Genomic DNA, 21546 nt, shown 5'->3' with positions numbered 1-21546 from the left:
CATTTCTGATAAGTAGTTTGTAATATAGTTGTAACGTAAACATTACTCACAGCAGCCATTTTAACTTTTGAATTTCACAACTGAGAAGAACAAAACGAGTGTGTCGGGGGAAGTTAAATGATTGACATATTGCAGAAGGTTTAATTTGATTTAAGACACAGAATTGCAAATCCTTTTAATTATGTTTCTCTAAACTATAGCAAAAATGTTTTTCAATAGAGCTTAACAGTCCCACCCACTTCAAAACCTGAGTTCAGGAAGTAAAATTGACATTCATTTCCTAAATGCACTGTTGGAGGCAAGTCAGCTATGTCATGCCAATAAACCTACTTTTAATTAACATTCTGCATCTCTAAATGCACGGATTTTGAATGGGAATTTCGCTCCCAGAGGGTTTCGAGGAGGGCAGGAGCTACGTTAATACAAATATATGAATTGTAAAATTGTTTAAACCAAGGTGGATATAGAAAAAGTAAGTCTCTGTTCCAATTGTCTTAAAGCACGTTTGTAGCTAGTGAAGCTAACTGTCAAATTTCTTCCTGAGATCGCAAGCTATTATGGCAGCTATTCCTTTTGCTATGGGCTAGGATCATTTCAAAATGGCTGATATGGAACTGATGCCAAAACAAAAAGAGCTACATCACTTCCAGCAAGCTCGTGAAACATGCGTAAAATAAGCTGCATACTCCTATATTTTTTTTCCACAAAGTTATGGCCAAAACTGCTACATAACAACTACGCTGGGGGACCTTGCTACATGACAGACTACCTGCGGCTCATAGCTGTAGATAGTGACAGTGACAGGAAATATTTCAAAAGTCTTGAGCCAGCAAATTCATACTGTAAAAGTACTTTAGTTCAATATCGACTGCATTTGACACCATTCGTTTGGACTGTGTAAACATGTACTTACAAAAAAGACTGAGGTAAAGTAAGAGGGAGGGGTGAGGAGCGATACATGAGGTTTGTGGGGTTATAGACGTTCATAGTCTTGGCGCGGTGGTCACTTCTTCATGCTTTTAGTCCCTGTTCACGCTGCACCAGGCGGCTGTGTGAGAGGAGAAACAATTATCATGTGACATCGTATGACTATTATGTCATTCTAGAATCAAAGTGTCAATTGGTGAACAGCACTGACCTGGCACGGCGACAGAGGACACTGCCTCAGGCTGGCACAGTGTATCCACCTTCACATGCTGAAAGGCTTTGTTGGGCGGAGACTGGAGGTGTCTGGAGGCAGAGGACATGCATCAAAATAATTGCATTCAAGATAGTTCTCAGAAGCAAACTTTATTTTTCTGGGTCTTAAAGGTCCTGAACAAGGGAATGTGTTAAATTTAAAGGGATATTTGAAGATTTTTGACATAGGGCCTAATTTCCTAGTTTTCCAGAGTGTTGTTCATTTCTGGAGATATATATTTTTCAATTCATGCAGTCCTTATATTTGAAGAGTTTAGTGGTGCTAGGCTAGTGCTAGGCTAGCGCATTTCTACGGTATCAGCTAGCCTACGTTAAAAACAGTCTGACCCGCTCCACAGAGCACCTGAGGCAAATCACTTATAACACCAGACTAACCATATAAATGTCTGTGTTGATAAAATAATTGTAACTATTTTGCATTTAAAACAACTTCTATTTAAGCAGCATCAGCTTTGGGCAGCGGTGGAGTGATCTACTAGAAAATAGTCCCTCAAAATGCGGTAATTCCTGTGATGCAAGGTTTGTTATATTTCAAAAATTACTCTATCGACACAGACATTTATATGGTTAGCCTGGCGTTTGAAGTGATTTGCCTCAGGTGCACTGTGGCTAGCTGTTACCGTAGAAATGCGCTAGCCTAGCGCAACTAAACTCTTCAAATATAAGGACTGCATGAATTTAAAAAATAAAAAAATCTCCAAAAATCAAGAACACTCTGGAAAACTAGGAAATGAGGCCCTACATCAAAAATCCTGAAATATCCAAACTCATTCTTAATTTCTCAGCATATTTTATAACTTTGATGACAACAACTAGCATGCTACTTTATGATTGATAAAAAAGGCTTTATAATATAGATACATTGAACACTGATCTTTTTTTTTTCACCAATATCTGCTTTCATTAAAGTGCATATGACACATTAGACAGAGTCAACAGGTTTTGCTTAAGATTGTACCCAGCTTTTTTTAGTTTGGCCATTTTTGTGATGTTTATAGTTTCACTTCCTTTTTGGATACTGACGGGAAATGACATAGAAGAAGGTAAACAATTTGAAACAGTAGCCGCGCCGACCACGTTAGTCAGTGGGAAATGAGTCAAAATAACTTTTCTGCCCAAGATTTCATCATTAAAATTGCTGCTTCACTGAAATTAAATGATAAATATGCAACTGATGAACTTGTAATGTTATCCTTCTGAATAGGAATATATTTTCAAAAGCATTATATCCTGTTATATGCACTTTAAAGAACAAAACAGAAATCAGGTACAAACCCTTTACTAAAAAGGTGAATCTTTCAAGGTAATCATGAAGAAAAAACCTCAAAGAAAACAAGCACAACATCACGGTCTTCATAATCTTCTACCCTCTAGTAAAGCTCCTTGAGGAGCTTTTTTCCCCGTTGCCCTTGGCACTTCTCCTGAGTGCCAGTCACAAAAGCTGTGGCCACCGTGCGCGGCTTTTTACAGTAAGTGCTGAAATATTAATGTTGGAGTGGAGTGAGTGCGCAGTGGAGCGGAGAGACTGATCAGGAGCAGCCTCGACTTCAGCCACATCGGCACATCACTAAATCATAAGCAGCTGACACAATGCAAGAGCCCGTCCTGCTCCAGAGTGACCGAGCGCCTGCACAATGCTAATGAAATGCACACAGACTTATGACAGTAATGGAAGAAATGTGAGCGCGATTTCAGTGATCGGCAATCAATAAGAACAATGGCCAAGGGGGAAAAGCCTGCTCAGCGCCACGGAGTTGATAGAAGTGCTGACTCTGAAGGAGGAGCGTCCACGCACTTTAAAGTTTTGTAGAAATGAAATGTTTGGCAGGAATCGTCTCTCCTCAGCATTTACTTACAAAACTGGCTAGCTGCTCTTTGGTTTCGCGGGGTGTTGTTTTGTCTCGCATTGCAGTAACATTACCTTACTTTATTTTCAGAGACTATTTTTCTTTCTGGGTACATTTTTTTCGAAGCACTATACATCCTGACACCAATTTCGCTTCAATTTACCAATGAGAAAAGTAAAGTAACAAAGTGCACATATACATTCTTATGACAACAGGCAGTTTATGGGAATGACAGTAGAGCCTGGATCACTGTACTGCACAGGGCTTAATGGTTTAAGTCTCACCTCTTCCACTCGTCCTCGCCGTCCCAGAACTCATACACGACAAAGGATAAACCGTCGGGCAGGCGCACCGCGGTCACACTGAGGAGACACAGCAGAGCGGAGAGAGTTATAGAGTATAAAGGTAATACAGGTGAGATTAAGGAGAACGCATAATAGGGTGACATGAAGTGGCCAAGAGCAACGTGAAATCAATTATTGGAAGCAAATATTCAATGAAATATTGATTCTGGGTGTAGAGTTTGGGTCAAATTAGCGCAACTTCACTATAATATGTAACGTAAACAGGTCTTTTGATTATTTTGACTGGCCACTCCACTTTTTCCTCTCACAAACATATCAGTCGGCACTTATAACTGATCTGCATACTGAAAATAAATGTTGGATTTTGAAACATTAATCACAGCTATTCTTACCCCCAGCGATACTGTATCATGCATGCATTAAACTGTTGGCTGTAACAAAATTATAGACCTCATCCAGAGGTGTGCTCTGATTAGCATAACAAGCAGCAGTAATGGTGTCTTTTTACAGGGCTGCGGAGAGAGTTAAAGAGCCCCTTATATTAACTGCTGTGCTCGGAGCTCTACAAATAATACAAAAACAGTTTGAGCAGAGCGCTAGCCCCAGTATGAAAGGACCGACTAATGATTTAAATGTCCATTGTTGCAGCAGATTGTCAGAGGATGAACTGTGACTAGTGTGTCTCCATCTGCGGCTCAGATCTCCACGATAATATTGACTTTTGGCTCGGCCTTCTTGTTCTCCGCCCAAAGTGTACCCGAGTCTCAAGAACTTCATCATTTGTTCATGTTGATTATCGACAATTGTGTTTTTCTGTTTGTGTGTGTGTGTGTGTGTGTGTGTGTAGTCATTGTTCTCCTGTAAAGTTTGAGAAAAAAACATGTATTTATTTCTCTGCTGGGATATACAATAAAGATTTCCTCATCTGATCTGACACTTGTCTCACCAAAAAGAAATTGTCACCACCTGGTTATTTAGATCATGGTTCAACAACACTATGTGCCCAAAGAATGAGATCAGCTGATGACCTGAACCTGAATATCGTGAATGACCAATGTCCAAGATGACAATGCCAGGATTCATCGGGCTCTAACGGTGAAGAGTAGTTCAAGGAGCATGAGGCATCATTTTAAACATGGATTGGTCACCACAGAGTCCAGATCTTAATTCCATTGAGAATCTTTACATAAGTTTATTGAAACAATAGCACAGTGAATGTGTAGCGACTCTTGTTGGTTTAGCATTGTACTTATATTTCAGCCAGATTTCAGTACAGTGTGTTTCGATGTTGGATAATGAAACCAGTTAGCACTACGGTAATGCTCCTGCTGTTTGCCTGTATACCTGTAGAGGGCACTAGCAAGTCAAGACTGCTCCACTTGCCAAAAACCATCCAGGGGGCTCCAGAACAAATAAGTTGGATGAGTTCTGCTGGAGGATGTAATCAAGTACGGCTGCTCTCCAAGATAATGAGCATGGACGCGCACGCTCTAAATAATCTTTACATATTACATTGTACAGCTTTGTGTGAGATTAAGTGCACAGCCAAGTCGGGCGAGAGAGGTCTGTGTGTGTGTGTGTAGCCCATATAGAGGGAGAGAGAGACAGCTAATGAGCATCAACACAGTGCTCTCCTCTCATGCATTATTTACACCAACCATTGTACCGCTACTATTTTTTACTGATCGAGAAGGAAAGCTGCAAAGAACCAACAAATCAGCCGAGTGTCTAACAGCTACACAAACAAACAGGCAGGAGTTGACTGGATAAATGCTCATCCCTCTGCACTACTACTACTACTACTACTGCAGCAGCAGCAGCAGTGAATGTCAGACTGCGAGAGGGCACAATATCGGCTTATCTTATTGCTGTGTATTGAGGCAGGCTGTAATGGGAAAAGGTTCATGGGTCAGGACAGCGAGCATGACATGTAAGTGCCATTAAGGATACAGGCTATGGCAGAATCTATACAGTCCGTGTGTCTGTCTGCTGACTTTTTTGTGACAATTTTTGTGAAAAGAGTAAATTGAAGAGCGGCGTTGATCGCTTTTTCCAATGTTACGAGTCAATACAAACCACAGTTTCAATCGTTTTGAGCTGTTTGCCTGTAATTTTCACCATGATCATCCTCTTACCCCCCCCCCCCCGCTTTAACCGAGCGCATTTTTTCCAGTTCAGCTTTACCCAAATGTAAAAGCCTACAGGCCAGAGTAATGCCTCATTTGAAAGACCATTTTCATCATGTTTTCGTCTGTTTTTTTGCCTGGTTATTGTAGTTTTCATTTGTTGTTGCTTTTTTCCTCGCCTTTTTCCGTTGCTTCTTGGCGCTTTTTAGTCTTGTTTTTGCCGCTTCTTTACTGTGGTGTTGTTTGCTTTTGCGGCACACTTTTGTCGCTTTTTCATCACTTTTCAATCATGCTTTTTGATTGATATGCTATGATTTTTGTTTAATGTGTTTTTGTTGCTCTTTTATTGCTTTTCTCGTTGAATTTTCACCCTTGCTTTTGTCGCTATTTTGACACTTTGTTCCTGAAGCTTATAGGGTAAAGCCAACCTGGAGAGAATGTGCTTGGTTCAGGTGGGGGTTATGAGGTTAAGTACTGTGTGGATTACTTCCTTTGAATAAAGTAATGCATTGTTATCAAAAAAAAAAAAAAAGGGCTGTAATTTTTGTCCACTTTTCTCACCATTACCAAATGTACAATAAATTCTCATTGGGTCCCAGTTGGTAATGTCTCCTTAAAATCAGCCTGCTTCTCCATGAAATCTATTCCAGCAGCAGCTGCAGCTCTTCTTGTTTTATGACAGACATACTGCACACTAAGGGATAGTCACTGAGCTGGAAAACATCATTCATTAATGTGCCTGATTGGCTAAACAAGTCGTTCCGCTGTTTATTGCTTCACGTCTTCATTACGTACAGATGATGTCCATAAAAATATTAAAGACATCACATTATTCACATTTTACATGTTTATTAGACTGAGGCATGAAGCTGCGCGCTATCACCAGAGACACAGGCCGACATTAAACACGCTTTGGTGCAAAGGGTGTAATTCATATATTTATATTACATTAATTACGGTGCTAGGCAGGCATAATGTCAAAGAGGACTGGCTTTATGTCTGCGTTGCTCTATACAAACGCTGTAATTAGCATCTGCAGAAAAGACTGTAAAAGGCTGGTGTCTGTGGTGAGGGAAAATGATTTATAAACGTTTGTGTCACCTCTAAAATAATTGAAAAGAACAACAGAGCGGAGTCAGACACCAACACGACCCCCGGCAATTACTGTAGATACAATTCTTTTGGTGCTGTCACAATGATTTTGATTGTGAGGGAAACCAAAAGAAGGTCAAGACATTTCCCTGTCAATCACACATTTGAAATAACCCCAAAGACAATGAACACTTTTGATGTGTGAGAGTAAAAAGAAGTAAGAATTTGAAGAAAAATTATCTGAAAACACCTTACTTAATGTTATTGATGCTACTGTTTTTGCTTGTTATGAGGGAGTAGGTTCCAGCTTCCATACTTTTGGATTGGACTCTCGGGCATTTTGTCTGGACAGGACAGGTCCAAGTCAAATACTATCCTACTGCCCTAAAACTGCAAACAGATGACGAAATGCAGAGAATTTAGAGACTCCTGCTTCTGGGTGGTGGAGGAAGTATTTTAGAGCAACAGTCTCTCAGATTGCAGTAAAGTTGTAGTTTGACTCTAACTCTCGTCACTGTGGCCAAGACACTGGGCCCACTGTTCCGGTGCGAATATGAAACTAAGATGGTGTAATTGGAGATGGTCTGAGAGGTTATTGGCGCTGATTGGCAGTCATGTTTTCATCAGTCAGACCCAGAGCAGCTGTGGCGACAGTCTGACTACAGTGACTGCGGACGCAATGGATAAAACATGCTTTGATATTTTGAAAAGCTCTATAAACTCCAGGCCTAAAACTTTTTATTGACCTACAGTTTCAAAAACAGGAATGCTCAAACATCCAGGTAAAATGACATCATAAAGTTTGATAAACTGAGACATGTCATGTCAAAAACAGCTGTTGGTTCAAGTCTCTCGTACAGAGCTGTATTCTGACTGAGGTGGTGTCACACGACCATGTACAGATTGTCATCAGAAAATCACTGCGAAATTCGAGATTGAACCCTTTTAACACCAAGATCCAACTGTCTGGATTTATACAATTTTGAGATAGCCTACAGTCTGTGTTATGTCCCTGTTTTGTCCGTAACTAGATAGATCCCATACTCTCAGCCAATATTCAAATTTCTGCAGAGTAATGCGTGCAGATGTGATGAGCTGGTGGTGTAGCCAAGGGCATTTGCAGTATATAGGAGCGGACTGTGCATGCTCTTATTGAGGTGGGGAAAGGAGGGTCTCAGTGGATCTTAGTGTGATTCCCTGCAGCCCCCCGCTCGGCGTGGACAGCTGGATGTTCAGCCTTGTTACAGCATGTATACATCACACTGTCCTCAAGGTATGACTTTATCAGAAATGTACTGTAAGTAAGACACAATCTGACTAATCTGAGGCCTGTGGAGATGCAGCAGTGTTGCAATCCATGGTGTCAAAAAACAATGATGAAATTCTTTGTGGAAAGGGGAAAATACAATATTGCAAAGTAAAAACATGTACTGAAGCAGTTGTTGTGTTCCTTCTGGAAGAACAGATTAGTCAATTTGATTAGAAATGTGGTATATTGGCTGGGAATTAAAGGCATTGTTCGTATGTACAGCAGTATGTTCAATGTTTACAATGGCTTGACACAAACAAAGACATGCTGCGTTGTCTTAAACGGTCATTTATTTGGATCAGTGACAGCATATTTTGGCCATATGATCTGGCAGCATAAAGAAAAAGGCTTTGTGGGCTTTCTGATTAGTAATGTTGCAGAATATTGTATCAAATATTCCAAATATAACTACTTTCTCTGCATTCAGTGGTGCATTGCCAACTATAGCTGTCCTGGTTCAGATCTAAAACCCTAATATTTAAGGTATTACCTTTGGAGTTTGCACAATTATTGACATGGCAGATTCACACAGCAGCAAATATTACCTTTTATTCTACAGTAGGCAACGATAATCTAACTGAAGTAGGGCTTTAGTCGGGAAACAATCTCAACTGTTGTGAGATAATGTCTGTAGTGTTGGAGAAGGTCTGGGCCATATTGAGGTAATGAAAAGGATTTTTCTTTTCTGAAAGAAGCCAGTAGAAAGCACACACTAAGGGAACTTCCAACCCATTGCCTGACTTGTACAATACTTGCACATAATTGTACATAATAATGTGATTAGATAATGTCCAGCAACATGCAGCGTGTGCCATCCATAACCAAGCTCTTTCAATACAATGCAGGCAAAAAATCCAACTCGACTGTAACTCTTTGACAGTGCACTGAGGCGCGGTGAGGTTCACTGAGGTGCGTGTGGTGTAACTTACTGAAAACAGTCTCTTTGCGCAGACACATTTTTCAGGTATTGCTTCAGAGCCTCGCAGAAGTCGCCCAGTTTCTTCTGGTGGACCACCATCTCCTGACGAATCAGCAGCAAGGACTGAGGAGGAACACATAGAAACGGGTCAGTTCAGCACTGCCATCTGCTTTAGTCACGGCAGGTGCACTGGTATGTAGGACTGCGAAGGTATCCGACTTTAAACTAGTCTTGAAGCTAAATAAATGATTCAGTTCAATTTGCTTTTGTACAGCCCAATATAATATAAAAACAGCAGGTGCCTCGCAGGGCTTCACAAACACTGAGGATTTGATCAAACAGAGGAACAGTGTATGAGACAATTTCAAACAGGGAAAATGACAAGCACATGGCAAACAGCCGACTGTTCTGGAGCGTCGCTACAACAGCATCAGTGCTAATATGGTCTTCCATAGTTCCAAGTGTAATGCACATAGACAAAACATCACATTCAGTTTAGTACTGAGTAGCTCAGTTGATGAAGTGTTTGCCCTCTCTTAAAATATTCAGCAGGTAAATCCCAGCTCCCACAAGAGAATGTTGTTATTGTGTCCTTGGGAAAGACACTGTGTCCACCTTTATGTGTTGTGTGTGTGCGTGCATGTGAGCACTTGTACAGACACACAAAGTTGTAGACCAACAGAGTGAGGACATTTTTGGAAAGTGAGGACATTTTGGGTGGTCCTCACTTATTTGAAGGACTGTTTGAGGGTCAAGATGTGGTTTTAGGGTTAGGATTAGAATTGGGTTGCAATTAGGGTTAGGGTTAGGATTTAGAGTTAATTTCTTTGAATTTACAGTGTAATGTTTTATTTAGGGGGCAGGAATTAGCTGGTGTTCACAGTCATTTGAGCGTGACTACCTCCAAGTTAGTTTTGAATAAAGCTGATTGACAGGAATACAATCACATTAGATGTTACCGAGAAATTCAGAGAATCTCACAGAATTACTTTTATTTATTTATTTAATATGGACATAGCAATTACATTGTTTATAGAATAATAGATAAAACCCATTGTTTTTCTTTCTGTGCTGCTGATGAGTGTGTACATGTCACATTCTTGTATTTGATGCAAGAATAGAACCCACAGAAAAGTTCATTAAAAAAAACAAAAAAATATTCCTTGTTTCTTGTTTTTGCTGGCAGACAAATGTGTCTTTGCAACGACTAAAAGTAAAAGGTAAGAATGTTACCACATCGGTATGACTTATTTCTGTCTGGGTGATACAGTATGACTCTTTAGGGGAATATTAACAGAGCTTTGCTGCTTGGTACAGATGCAAGAATCAGCAGTTCCAGTTGTGTTCCTTGCTCTAGTTTAATATGTGTCTTCAATTGATAAAAGCTAAATGCAGTACAGAAGGTGCCTAAGGACATTTGCTATAATCATGTGAAATCTGATTTTGAAGCACGGCTGAGGGGCTACCACTTGCGCTGGTTTGATCACATCAGATTATCTCCTGGCTCTGGCTTTTTATGAGCGGCACACTACAGTACAATTAAAAATTCATCCACTATGACCTAGATAACTCCAGCCGATATTTACAGGCTGCTCACACAGGAGACACAAAAGCCCTGTAATATTTACACAGAATTCCACACAAAACAGAGGGTCATTGTCATTTTATGTTTACTCAATGCTGCTGTCAAGGCTCTTTTTTAAGTTGGTCGTGCTCTCCTTAGATGACCCAAGAACACAGTTGTCCACTCTGGAGAAGAACAGAAGTGACAAAAGCATCAGAAAGTTAAAGTAGACTCTTGTTTGACCTGACCTCACCCGCAGCTCTCGTCCTTTACACTTCAGTTCTCCGTCCTCAAACAGAGTTCCTTCCGCCATACAAATGAGACCATGGTAGACTGTGAATTTCAATCAACACATATCCCACTGATCTGCTACAGTCATGGCTCTTTAGCTTTTCCAATATGTACATACAGAAGGGAAATGGGAGGCGGAAGTGTCTGGGAAGAGGGAAATCTGGGTTTATAAGCTTTTATTAAATACTGTAGGACTAATAAGATATGGCGGTACCCCTGAGTCTTGGTACGGATCTCTGTGCTTTCCCACAGCTTTTTCCACATGATTTACTGGCTAGTATGATGATAATTTAAACATAATAACTGTACCATATGTTCATGTCATAAAATGCAGATGGATAGCAGGAGCTTACCAAGATTTCTACATTAATAGACGTTTTATTGAACATTAAAAAGGCATAACGCACATGTCTTACAAGGACTGTGTGTCGTCAGCATTTATAGATGTCAGTACCTGTCTGATCTGCAACTAATGTTTTATCTAATTACACAACCTGAAGCTGTTAGGTTAGCCATGCTGTCATTAGAGGGGCTAACCACTCTGCTGCACACGGATGATCATCTAACCACCCACTGCAACATGTGTCACGCATGAGCATGTTTGTGCCATTTATGAAGTAATAAATATGTGCGCAAGCTGCTCAGAAGTCGACCTTATGGCGGCGCAGGTAGTATGCAGTCTAACCTGAGGACACGGACACACAGAGGAGCACACCAACTCAATTAGAAACACCACATTGGCCAGCAGCCTGTGTTAATCTAATCATTGCCACTCCATTAGCCGTGCTGCCTCCCTGACCGAATCCCTGCAATTACATCTGTTCCCACCAGGCCAGCCCGGTATGGACGGGACTCTCTCCAATTATCGGCGATATGAACAGTCAGAGTTTGATATGCGCCTGAAAAGTCTCGAGTATGATTCCCCCGATGTGTGAGGCACTTCTGTTTAGATTTGCATATCCTTCCTTCACCTGGATTACGGGTACAGGTGTTGTGTATTGAATCAAAAACATGCTCAATGGGATTATCCTCCAGCGGCTTACTCCAGCTGCAGAGATCCTAGTTCATAATTTGTCCACTGGCACTGCACTGCTGTTGTCGACTTCTGACAGGCCGTGCCCAAGAGGCAATGAATGAAGAATGGATTAATTTCTTAATGGGCCACAGAATAAGTAACAAGGGCAGGAGAGGATGCCAATGTATTTTATATAATGTACATTTCAATTTGTCTCATTTTCAAATGTGACTTCAATACTTTTCCTGCGCAGTGTCCTGAAAAGCCTTCTTTTTATCCAGTGACAGAATACCAGCATCACATCACCGTGAAGTAGGGATGTCAAGATTAACCGGTTTTGCAATTATCGTGGTTGTAAAAGCTCACAGTAGGTTTATCGTGAGAATTGCAAGACCCGCGGTAAATCGCTGTTATGTCTCATGAGCGTATTATGCCAAAAGGTGCATACTCATTGGTGAAGACTGATGAAACTGAAGAAAAGTGTGAAATCCAGTTCAAAATAAAGCAAAATCTTATACATTTTTGCATGATAACTGCATAACGTTGCCATGGGAAGAGTCCCAAAAGAACAATGAGCAGCTGCGTTTGTTATGTCGCAGTGAAAACGAAAGGGAAATTGTGAGTGTGCCTGGAAACATCCTTACCATGAAGCAGCTCAAATCAGAGCACCAGCAACAAAAATATCTTAGTGGGTGCATGACGAGACTGGCAAGGCCTGTGGGTTAGTTGTTTGCACGAGACTAGTTTGGACTCATAAGATTACCTATTATAGTCCTGAGCTGGAGTAAGCAGCATCAGGGACGTTGGGTCACCTGAGGCTCATTAGTGTGGCCATGTTGTGGTCGTGGATTGTATCTGGAGGCACACACACACTGTTGCTCATTGACAGATTACGTTTCATCAAAAAAAAAAAAAAAAAAAAGGGCTCTTATTACATTCCTCTCTCAAGACGTCCTTTTCCTCCTTCTGACCTCACTGCCGTCTAAAGTGTCAAACATTTTCTCTATGACTCTGAAATACATCAAATCGAACCATCTCATTCCCTGGGGACGACTATATGCAGTCAGCCTTCACTCACGCTGTTCACTCCGTGTTAGGCTGATGTGATAAATGTTCGCCTGCAGCATCTGTTCATGTTGTGAGTGAGCGTCTGGTGTCAGCAGCAACACACATTATGGCACATTGTTGCTCGTATACAGCTTGTAAATCATGTGACAATGCCTGCCTTTACAGACTCTTCAAGGCCTTGATGGACAAGCGAGTGATTCACTTTAAAATGCACGTGTTCCTTGTAAGCGTGGATTTCCAGCTTTTAACTTAATGTAAACGTCACACAAGGTATTATAATTGACCTTTTAAAAATGAACGCAGCAAAAAAGGACCTAGAATTGTCTTCCTATTCATTCTCACTCCAGTATAAAGCTTCATTAACATTATGGACAAATTAGAATAATTCAGGAGGAAGACAATTCATCAGACTGATGGTTTAATGGCATTGTGCAATCCATTATCGGCCTCCAGCTATGATGATTTTGATAATTAAAACAGCTTTTAATTTTGCTCTGTCTGTCAGTAACCATCCAAGCGTGAAGAAAAAGACTTGATTAATTATATTCAAATCCATTTCTAAAATTCTGTTGTCCTGTACCAAGCTAATTTGTCAAATGGTTTTGGAATACGGCCGCACAATATGAGAAAAAAGAAAAGTCTTGAACATTGAGACCAAAAAAAGTGGCCACCTGGATATGACTAACTGTTCTGATCTGGGGTTGCTGTCGTTGGTAAGGTTCAGCAACACTATGTGCCCAAAGAATGAGATCAGCTGACGACCCAAACATCCTGAATGACCAGGTTTTTCCATCAATTGACTTCTTTTCCCCTGATGGCACGGGCTTATTTCCAGGATTCATTGGACTTACATTGTGAAAGAGTGGTTCAGGCAGCATGAGACATCATTTTCACTCATGGATTGGCCACAGAGTCCAGATCTTAACCCCATTAAAGAAACAGGCCACCGTTTTTCCATACTGAGATATGTTCTTACCTGAGCTTAGACGAGTTGATGTGTACCTGTCTGGTCTTTGCGCGTCCGCTCAGTCACGCAAAAAGACCAAAGATGTTGTTAGCATTTAACCTCTTCTCTCCTCTATGGGGCCAAACGGGGCTGAAGTTAGAAAAGTTAGAAAATCCACATGTTTAATGTTGTGTAAATATACTTGGATCGTGTTATTACTCATGTAAGCGTATTTAAAGGGGGAAACGTGGAAGAGCTTGGTCGCTTCTAGCTTCACCCCTCCCTTTGGCCCCATAGAGGAGAGGAGGAGAGGCTACATGCTACCAGACAGATACGCATCAACTCGTCTAAGCTCAGGTAAGAACATATCTCAGTATGGAAAAATGGTGGCCTATTCCTTTAAGAATCTTTGGGATGTGCTGGAGAAACCGTAATGCAGTGGTCACACTCTCCCAGCATCAATACAAAATAAATGCAAGAATGGTTCTTTTTAACATTGCAGAAGCTTACTGACACAACGCCACAGCGAACGCGAGCCGTAATCAAAGCTAAAGGCGGTGGACTTTTTGTTGTTGTTGGTAACTTGGCAATACATTGTGTAGCCCTAATTGGAAGTAACATTTTTCAGTTGATCATGAATTCAATGCTAAACTGAATGAGAAGTAAGCCCAGAGAAAGTGACTAGTTCAATAATTGCTTTTAAGTTAAACCATAAATACCTCAAAGGAATAGGCCACCGTTTTTACATACTGAGATATGCTCTTACCTCACTTTAGCCGAGTTAATATATCCCCGTCTGGTCTTTGTCCGTGCGCTCTGTCACGCAAACGGAGCACATACGCAGCCTCTCCCACATGTCATATAGCTCCAAAAAAGCTCACGATAGAAGCTACCAAGCTCTTCCACGTGTTCCCTATTTAAATAAAGTTACGTGAAGTGTTTTCATGCGAAGTATATTTACACAGAAATGTAACGTGTCGATTTTATAAGCAGGAGTTACTGCGCGGACGTTTTACTCCTCGTATCATTACGCCTCACAATATAGTCCCCCTTTTTATTTGCTTATAAAATCGACATGCTACATTTCTGTGTAAATATACTTCGCATGAAAACACTTCACGTAACTTTATTTAAATAGGGAACACGTGGAAGAGCTTGGTAGCTTCTATCGTGAGCTTTTTTGGAGCTATATGACATGTGGGAGAGGCTGCGTATGTGCTCCGTTTGCGTGACAGAGCGGACGGACAAAGACCAGACGGGGATATATTAACTCGGCTAAAGTGAGGTAAGAGCATATCTCAGTATGTAAAAACGGTGGCCCATTCCTTTAACAACAGGAAAACATACAGATTTATTAAAGTAGTCCAATTGCAAATTGGCAAAGTTTTCAACCAATATGAAGCAATATGAGTCAATTTGAGAGAAAACAGTGTCCCTAACCTATCGCTGGCATGTAGTGCCTTTCCCAGCCCACTCACACATTAACAAGTTTTACCCTATGGAAAACCAAACAATTCTAAATATACAAGCAAAATCCATCCAACCAACCACCAACACACCAAGTGCAATAAAAACAAATCCTCATTGAGAGGTAACTTTGAGTTTAATCCTCAATGCGCTTTTGTAGTCAAGGCCGGAGCAGAAACCCTGTGCAATGCATATTGAAACTTATGTAACGCTCCCCCTTTTTTTTTTTTCCTTTTCTTTCTTGTTCCACATCTGTATGCCGCCCCTCCGACCCCCCCCACACACACACACACAGAGGCTTCGCACCGACAACAGCATCAAATATACAGCGAGGGAAGGATCCGCATAGCGCACGGGAAAGCATTCTACTACTGACGCATGTGGGGTATGTGTTTAGAGCCCCCGTCCCGCTGGATGTGAAAACAGGGGTAGCACTGAGCAAATGTTGGGAGCCGTGCGGGGTGGAGGGGTAGAACAAGGGTGCCGTTGCCATGGGAACAGGGAAATACCAGTTCCTCACATCCAGGTTTTCATCTGACTCTCCTCCGCCAGCCCCTCCGCCCCGCGCTTGGCCTACTTGTGCTGCCTGACATCTCCAGACTTCAGACCTCGTGTTCTCGTTTTTGCTGTTCGATTTTTATGCCGCGCTTCTATTTCGACAGTTAAATACTTATGTAATGGTAGAAAAAAATTGCACTTTCCATTTCCCCCCCTCTATGGGACGCAGTGTATTTGATTAAATGCGCACATTGTTTTGATACAAAAAGAAAAAAAAACCTGACAAATGTTCACAAGCTTCTTTCAGTAAAACAGTGCCTACTTGCCTCGTCTATATCCATCTTGTTACTTATTTAGAAGACACAGAAGATGAATTTTGTACATCGCAGCTGCAGTCCCTTCCCTATAACCTTGTTTTAATTTGTGTTTACTTATGATAAAACATAGTGCTCTTAAAAGTACTCTTTCCCGGTCACTCCTCCTCATTTCTGTCCATTGTTGGCCTTTTTGGTTTGTTGCTCTGAGCATAAGGGATCCCTCATTTATTCAAAAGCCAGCGGAGACGTCCATTGCATTGGAGAGTAGATCATTTGCATAGCTCTCCCAGGGCTGCAGTAATGGACGGCCGACTACACCCCGGCTTACAACGTCCAGGCTGTTACTGTAGCAGCTGCGCAGAATACATAACGCCGAGGTGGGGTTTGCTCACAGCGTGGGGGCTCACAGGCTTGTTTTGACACATTTCTTCTTATAGTTTCGCGTAAAAATAAGTGTTACTAAGGCAACACGTGCAGCAGCTAATAAATGACTGACACATGATTAAGAATAAGTATGTTTCATAAATTCTTAATTGACTCTGTGCATAACTTCAAATCACAACAACACCGCCCAAGAAGTGACTTTCTGAATCCAGCACACCAAAATAAAAGCACCATCTTATTAATTGGTTCAATTTTCTTTCTGCCAAACTATTAACAGCCAAACACTTAAAATGTATGTATTTAATTATTAGGGATGCACCGATACCGATACCGGTATTAGGCCGATACCACATGGTTGTACTCTTAATTTTGCACCCTTTCAAGACCCTAATAACCATACATTCTTATTTTTCTGCTTCTTTTTACAAAAATCTTTTTTCTAGCTTTTGGGTCATTTTGATAGGCCGCAGGCTCCAGTGGCTTTTGGGTCAAAATGAATGAGGTCCCGATACCAGAAACCGATACCACTTGACGTGCAGCCAGCACTCCTACGGGGCGCAGCTCTCACCTGAGGAGAGAAAATAGCAGCAAACTGGAGAATTCTTTAGTGGAAATACAATATTCCACATAGAGCTGACTTTACTACAGACGACACTCCCTTAATCAGACTCTGTGCTGGATTTAACCAGAGCTTAATGTTGTTAGTGCTGCAGAGTGAAGTCTGCAGTGTTTCCTTGATAAAGGCTAATGTTGCTAACTAGCCGCTAACTCGCGGCTAACAGTTTTGGCGATTCTGACTCCGTTTTATTCCCCCGGGGCTTATTCAACTAACCCAGCAACTAAAAAGTCCTCAGACAATCCATACAGCATTTCCATATTGAGTGAAAATGAGCTGCAGCAAAACAACCAAAATGCTGTAGCGACTCGCTAAGTTACTATAAACACAGGAGAAAATCCACAAGGAGCTGAAGTAAAGGCGAAAAGAGACCATTTAACTGCAGTAATAAGTAACCATCTCAACTCTATTGTTGAATAAAAATACATAAATGAATAAAGCACAGGCATTGAGGAGCTTTTGGACATGAACTGTTCTATCGATGATGACAGTGCAATAAAAATGAAAAATTATATTGAATGAAAATAAATAAATAAATAAAATTACATCTGTACAATTTTGATATAACTTCTCTTAAAAGTGTTGCCTACTTTACTTAAGGAAATGAAAATTAGTAAATTACAAACCGATCTGCTGTTAAAAAGTCAGTATGTTGAAGAAAATGCCTTGTACTCGTATTGGTATTCAGTATCGGCAAGTAGCCTACTTAAATCAAAGTACTCGTAGTCGTATTCGGCCGTAGTCGGTTTTAGAAAAAGTGGTATCGGTGCATCCCTATTAATTATATTCTTGTAATGTTGCAAGTACCTGCTGAACTAATCAATGAGACGAGCTGTGCGCTTTTATTTTGGGGTGCTGGATCGAAACAGGAAGTTTGGGCGGCGTTGTTATCATTAAGTTTTGCACAGTCGATTATGTTTTAGCAAATGCTTTACTGTATTATGAAGGAGGTCGTCTTGTATGTGCGCCAAAATAAAATAAAAAATTCCCGGCATAGCATTAGACAAAGTTCTAAATGATCAATTACATTAATTCTGCGCGGATCAGGCCATACTAACCAAGGCGAATTGTATCGATTTAAAAAAGGCAAATAATTGGACAGCCCCATTACTACCGAAAGCAAAGAGGCTGCACTCGGGCTCCCTGACGCGATCATGTGATATTAAAGTCCCATTTCCGAGGCTGGGGCTGTGGAACGACCAGAGAAATTAGGCTGAACAACTGCAGCATGCAACACTTTCACAACGTCGTTATGCGCCACGGGACTGCGGGCAAGCTCATTCATATTTCGTCTGATGAAATAACCGCAAGGCTGCTATTTATAGGCGCATCTACAACACACCAAAGTGAATTCGGGTTAGAAAGACGGAAATGCCACTTTGTAAAACACTCATTGTTAATTTGCTTTCTTTTTTTTTTTCTCTTTCTGCGTGGTAATGCACTTATAGAAGATATGACGAGAGAACAACAGAAGAGAGCAATGTCTGGATAATTCAACACCAGATAAAACATGGCCAAGGTTGGAGCCTGATTTAGCGCTTGTCACCCTCGCTCAATCTTTTTATCTGTCTTGTGACATACAGCATTAATATTGCATTTTCCCTACGGCTTCTTAGCATCAAAGGGTCTTATTTTGGGCATCTATTCAAGCTCACCACTGTTTTTTTTCTACTCATGTTACACTATGAGATGTTCTGGAGCCATAAAACATGCATAAAATGTATGAAGGGGAGAAAAAAAAAATGCTGGAAACTGTCCCGACTGTATCTGCATTTGTCTGCCAAATGATTTCTTTTATCGTTGTTGCGGATGTGACTTGAGTGATGGGTGGGTTTTCGATGTGGAGCGCGTGAAGCGAGCTCAGAGGAATTTACTTCAGCTTTGTTTGAACAGGCGGCACTGAAGTGATGGAAATTTAATGAAGGGGCCCACAACAACAGTTCACAGCAGAAAGCATCGACTCACAGGTAAAGCCTGCCCATCTATATACATACCCCATGAATTTATATGTCAGATAAATAATCCATTGCTGTGGAATTGTTTTTTATGCATGTATTAATAAAAAATAAATGGTGGCCACCAAATAGACCCTTTAGGGTAGAAAATGGCGCTGGCTCTAATTGCCCGTTGTGTAGGTGGTGCCATGTGACCTTCTACATTGACACTATATAGGCCTGAGTGTATCTTCATTTGGCTCCTGTCTCCATGGATTTATGTGAGGTCCCTGCGCTGTAAAGCAGTACTTTTCTCTTCTTTTTTTTTTACACAGCCGGTTCGTCCTGTTGTCCACGCTCTCTTCGTTATATTGACAGCCTGATTCAATGAGTCTTGTATTTGAGTGAAATAGTGCGCTGCTGACTCCAACAGTCGATCAGAGGCCTTTGAATAGGCTGCTACAGAAAACAGCTGACGCCGTACAGTCTCTGTGTTCAGGGCCAAACTGGGCTTTGATCTACACATTACTCTCTCCGTCTCAATGTTCATTTTATTCAACCGCCCAGGAACATCTTGCCACCATATTTCTCTCACAAAAAGGAGGTGGTTTTATTAAACAGCTTCAGAAGGGGATGTTTCCACTATTTTGCTTTTTAACGTTAAATGATAGAAACATTGATTATACAGTATAGAGGTCTTCAATCAATAATGAAGCATGAATAATGATTGATAGTAGTAGTGAAAGGTATAGAACGGCTGGGCCATTTGGACATTTTTTCAAGTATTGCAACTACTAAACGAGAACCAGAACAGGAATCTTGAAACACTTGGCGTCACGAACCATATGCATTGTGGAAAATCTTTCAAGAGTTCTAATCTAAACTACAAGGTTAACAGGTTTTTAAAACAAATAAGAACCCATGCAGACACATTTTTTGCAGATAACTTTAAACAGCAAAAGCACGGGCAACCTTCACCGTGACTGTAACCAATAAAAATGGGATTTTAGTTAACCTGTTTCCTGTTTCCTGCCCCCCGATCAGGGAGTTAGGGTTAGGTTTAGGGACAACAGCTGTCATGTACGTTGTGGTGTGTCACACAGATCTTATACTTATTTTTTAGAAACTAGAAGGTCTTGGCTTTCAATTTAGGTATGACACTGACAAATAGGCTGCAAACTTTCCTGTCAATTTTCTTAGAGATCTTGATGTGACTGATTGGAGAAAATAACTCTAACCGCAACCCTAAAATGGCAGATAACAGGTTAATACTGAGACATAGGGAGGCAAGGCAGGCGTGTTGTAGAAGACACAGTGGAGATAAAAGTAAAACATGTACATTCATAAACAGCTGGGGAGGTGCATTGTGGGTAGTTGCATATAAATGCAAATATTGAACTCGCAGAGTGACTGTCCATGGCATAAAGAGCCTCCACAGTATTTGTGAATATGAGAATGACAGCGCTCATGTGTCAGTGCTATGAAGAGGTCTGATCTCATAAAACACAAAATTATGAGGCCATTTCTTCAGCTTTCTTATCTACGCAGTGCAGTGATAAACCAATAATAAAGACTGGATGGATTCCAATATTCAGTGCAAACCGCAAAGAGGTTAAGGTCTTCAAAATGTGGTGGTAAATGTGGGGATTTTGAATTGTATTGCTGAAATATAGTCCTTTAGGTACATGTGACTTTCACATCTATAACTGATTACTGATGATAGCCATTACTTGACAGCTCCCATTTTTTACAAAGATCAATGTTATTTAATTAAAATGATGCTTTGCTGTGGTCAGTAGTGCACACTACAGCATGTGGCCTTCTGTGTGGACTTTGAATCAGCCGCTTCACTGGAGCGCAGCTCTGCCCGCACACACACATACAAGAGCTTTAATGACATTCTGAATGCTACAGAGAACCACAATTAAGATTAGGTATAAGCTTAAAGAGGAACACTTTACTGTTAAATGGTTTGAACAATAAGATTACTATTCGGTTCAATGTTCAGCGTGTACGGTTTGCTGAAATGTCATGTGTGTGCCCATATTATGTGTATGCAAAGATATTTCATGAAGGCAATATTGTATTTCCTCAGAAATATGCAGCTAAATAATAAATAATAAAGTGGATTTCAGCCGTAAATTATATTCTCACTGTGAACGCGACCTTTTACTTTAGGTGTAAAATGTCACCATATGATCATTATATTCTGTTATATACTTTCAAGCCTTGGGCCGCCCACAGGTGTCTGTGCAAAGACCTGTTAGAATTACGGTACTTAAGCGAGAACTGAGACAGAATGGAACATTTAGGAACAAAGGATATTTCTCCATGTTGTCAGATTAAGGCAGAGATGTGGTTTTTATCCAGTTCTCTCCCATGAACACGGACAGACATTAATTATAAGTGAAATGAGTGCAGTTCCAACACTTAAAAGCCTTATTTCACATTGTACATTTTCATGAGTCTCTACTAAAAGAAGGGCCATGTGTTTCTGCTTCATGGCCTTCATTTGTTCTTTTTTGTTGCATTACATGAACAGACACCATGAGTATGTGCGTACTTCACCCTGGCTCCTCTAATCCTAGTCAGCACCTTTGCTCTGTTCCTGAATTGCTCTTCATTCAAACATTTGGCCCTTGTTAGCA

At 40.9% G+C, this 21546-nt stretch overlaps 1 protein-coding gene across 1 annotated transcript in view; it reads right to left on the bottom strand.

The window, feature by feature from the left end:
- Nucleotides 1-362: 362 nt before the first annotated feature.
- Nucleotides 363-21546, bottom strand: part of necab2 (N-terminal EF-hand calcium binding protein 2) — a 103230-nt gene continuing 82046 nt past the window's right edge. The window contains exons 10-13 of the mRNA XM_079568492.1: nt 8809-8921; nt 3332-3409; nt 1139-1230; nt 363-1048 (exon numbers count right to left, since the gene is read on the bottom strand). Coding sequence (XP_079424618.1) covers nt 1020-1048; nt 1139-1230; nt 3332-3409; nt 8809-8921 — 312 coding nt within the window. The 3' untranslated portion in view covers nt 363-1019. The remainder of the gene's footprint in view (nt 1049-1138; nt 1231-3331; nt 3410-8808; nt 8922-21546) is intronic.

Source organism: Gobius niger (assembly GCF_951799975.1).
Source record: "Gobius niger genome assembly, chromosome: 12".
NCBI lineage: Eukaryota > Metazoa > Chordata > Actinopteri > Gobiiformes > Gobiidae > Gobius > Gobius niger.
The sequence above is the reverse complement of the archived record's forward strand: the minus strand, read 5'-3'. Positions and strand labels throughout refer to the sequence as shown.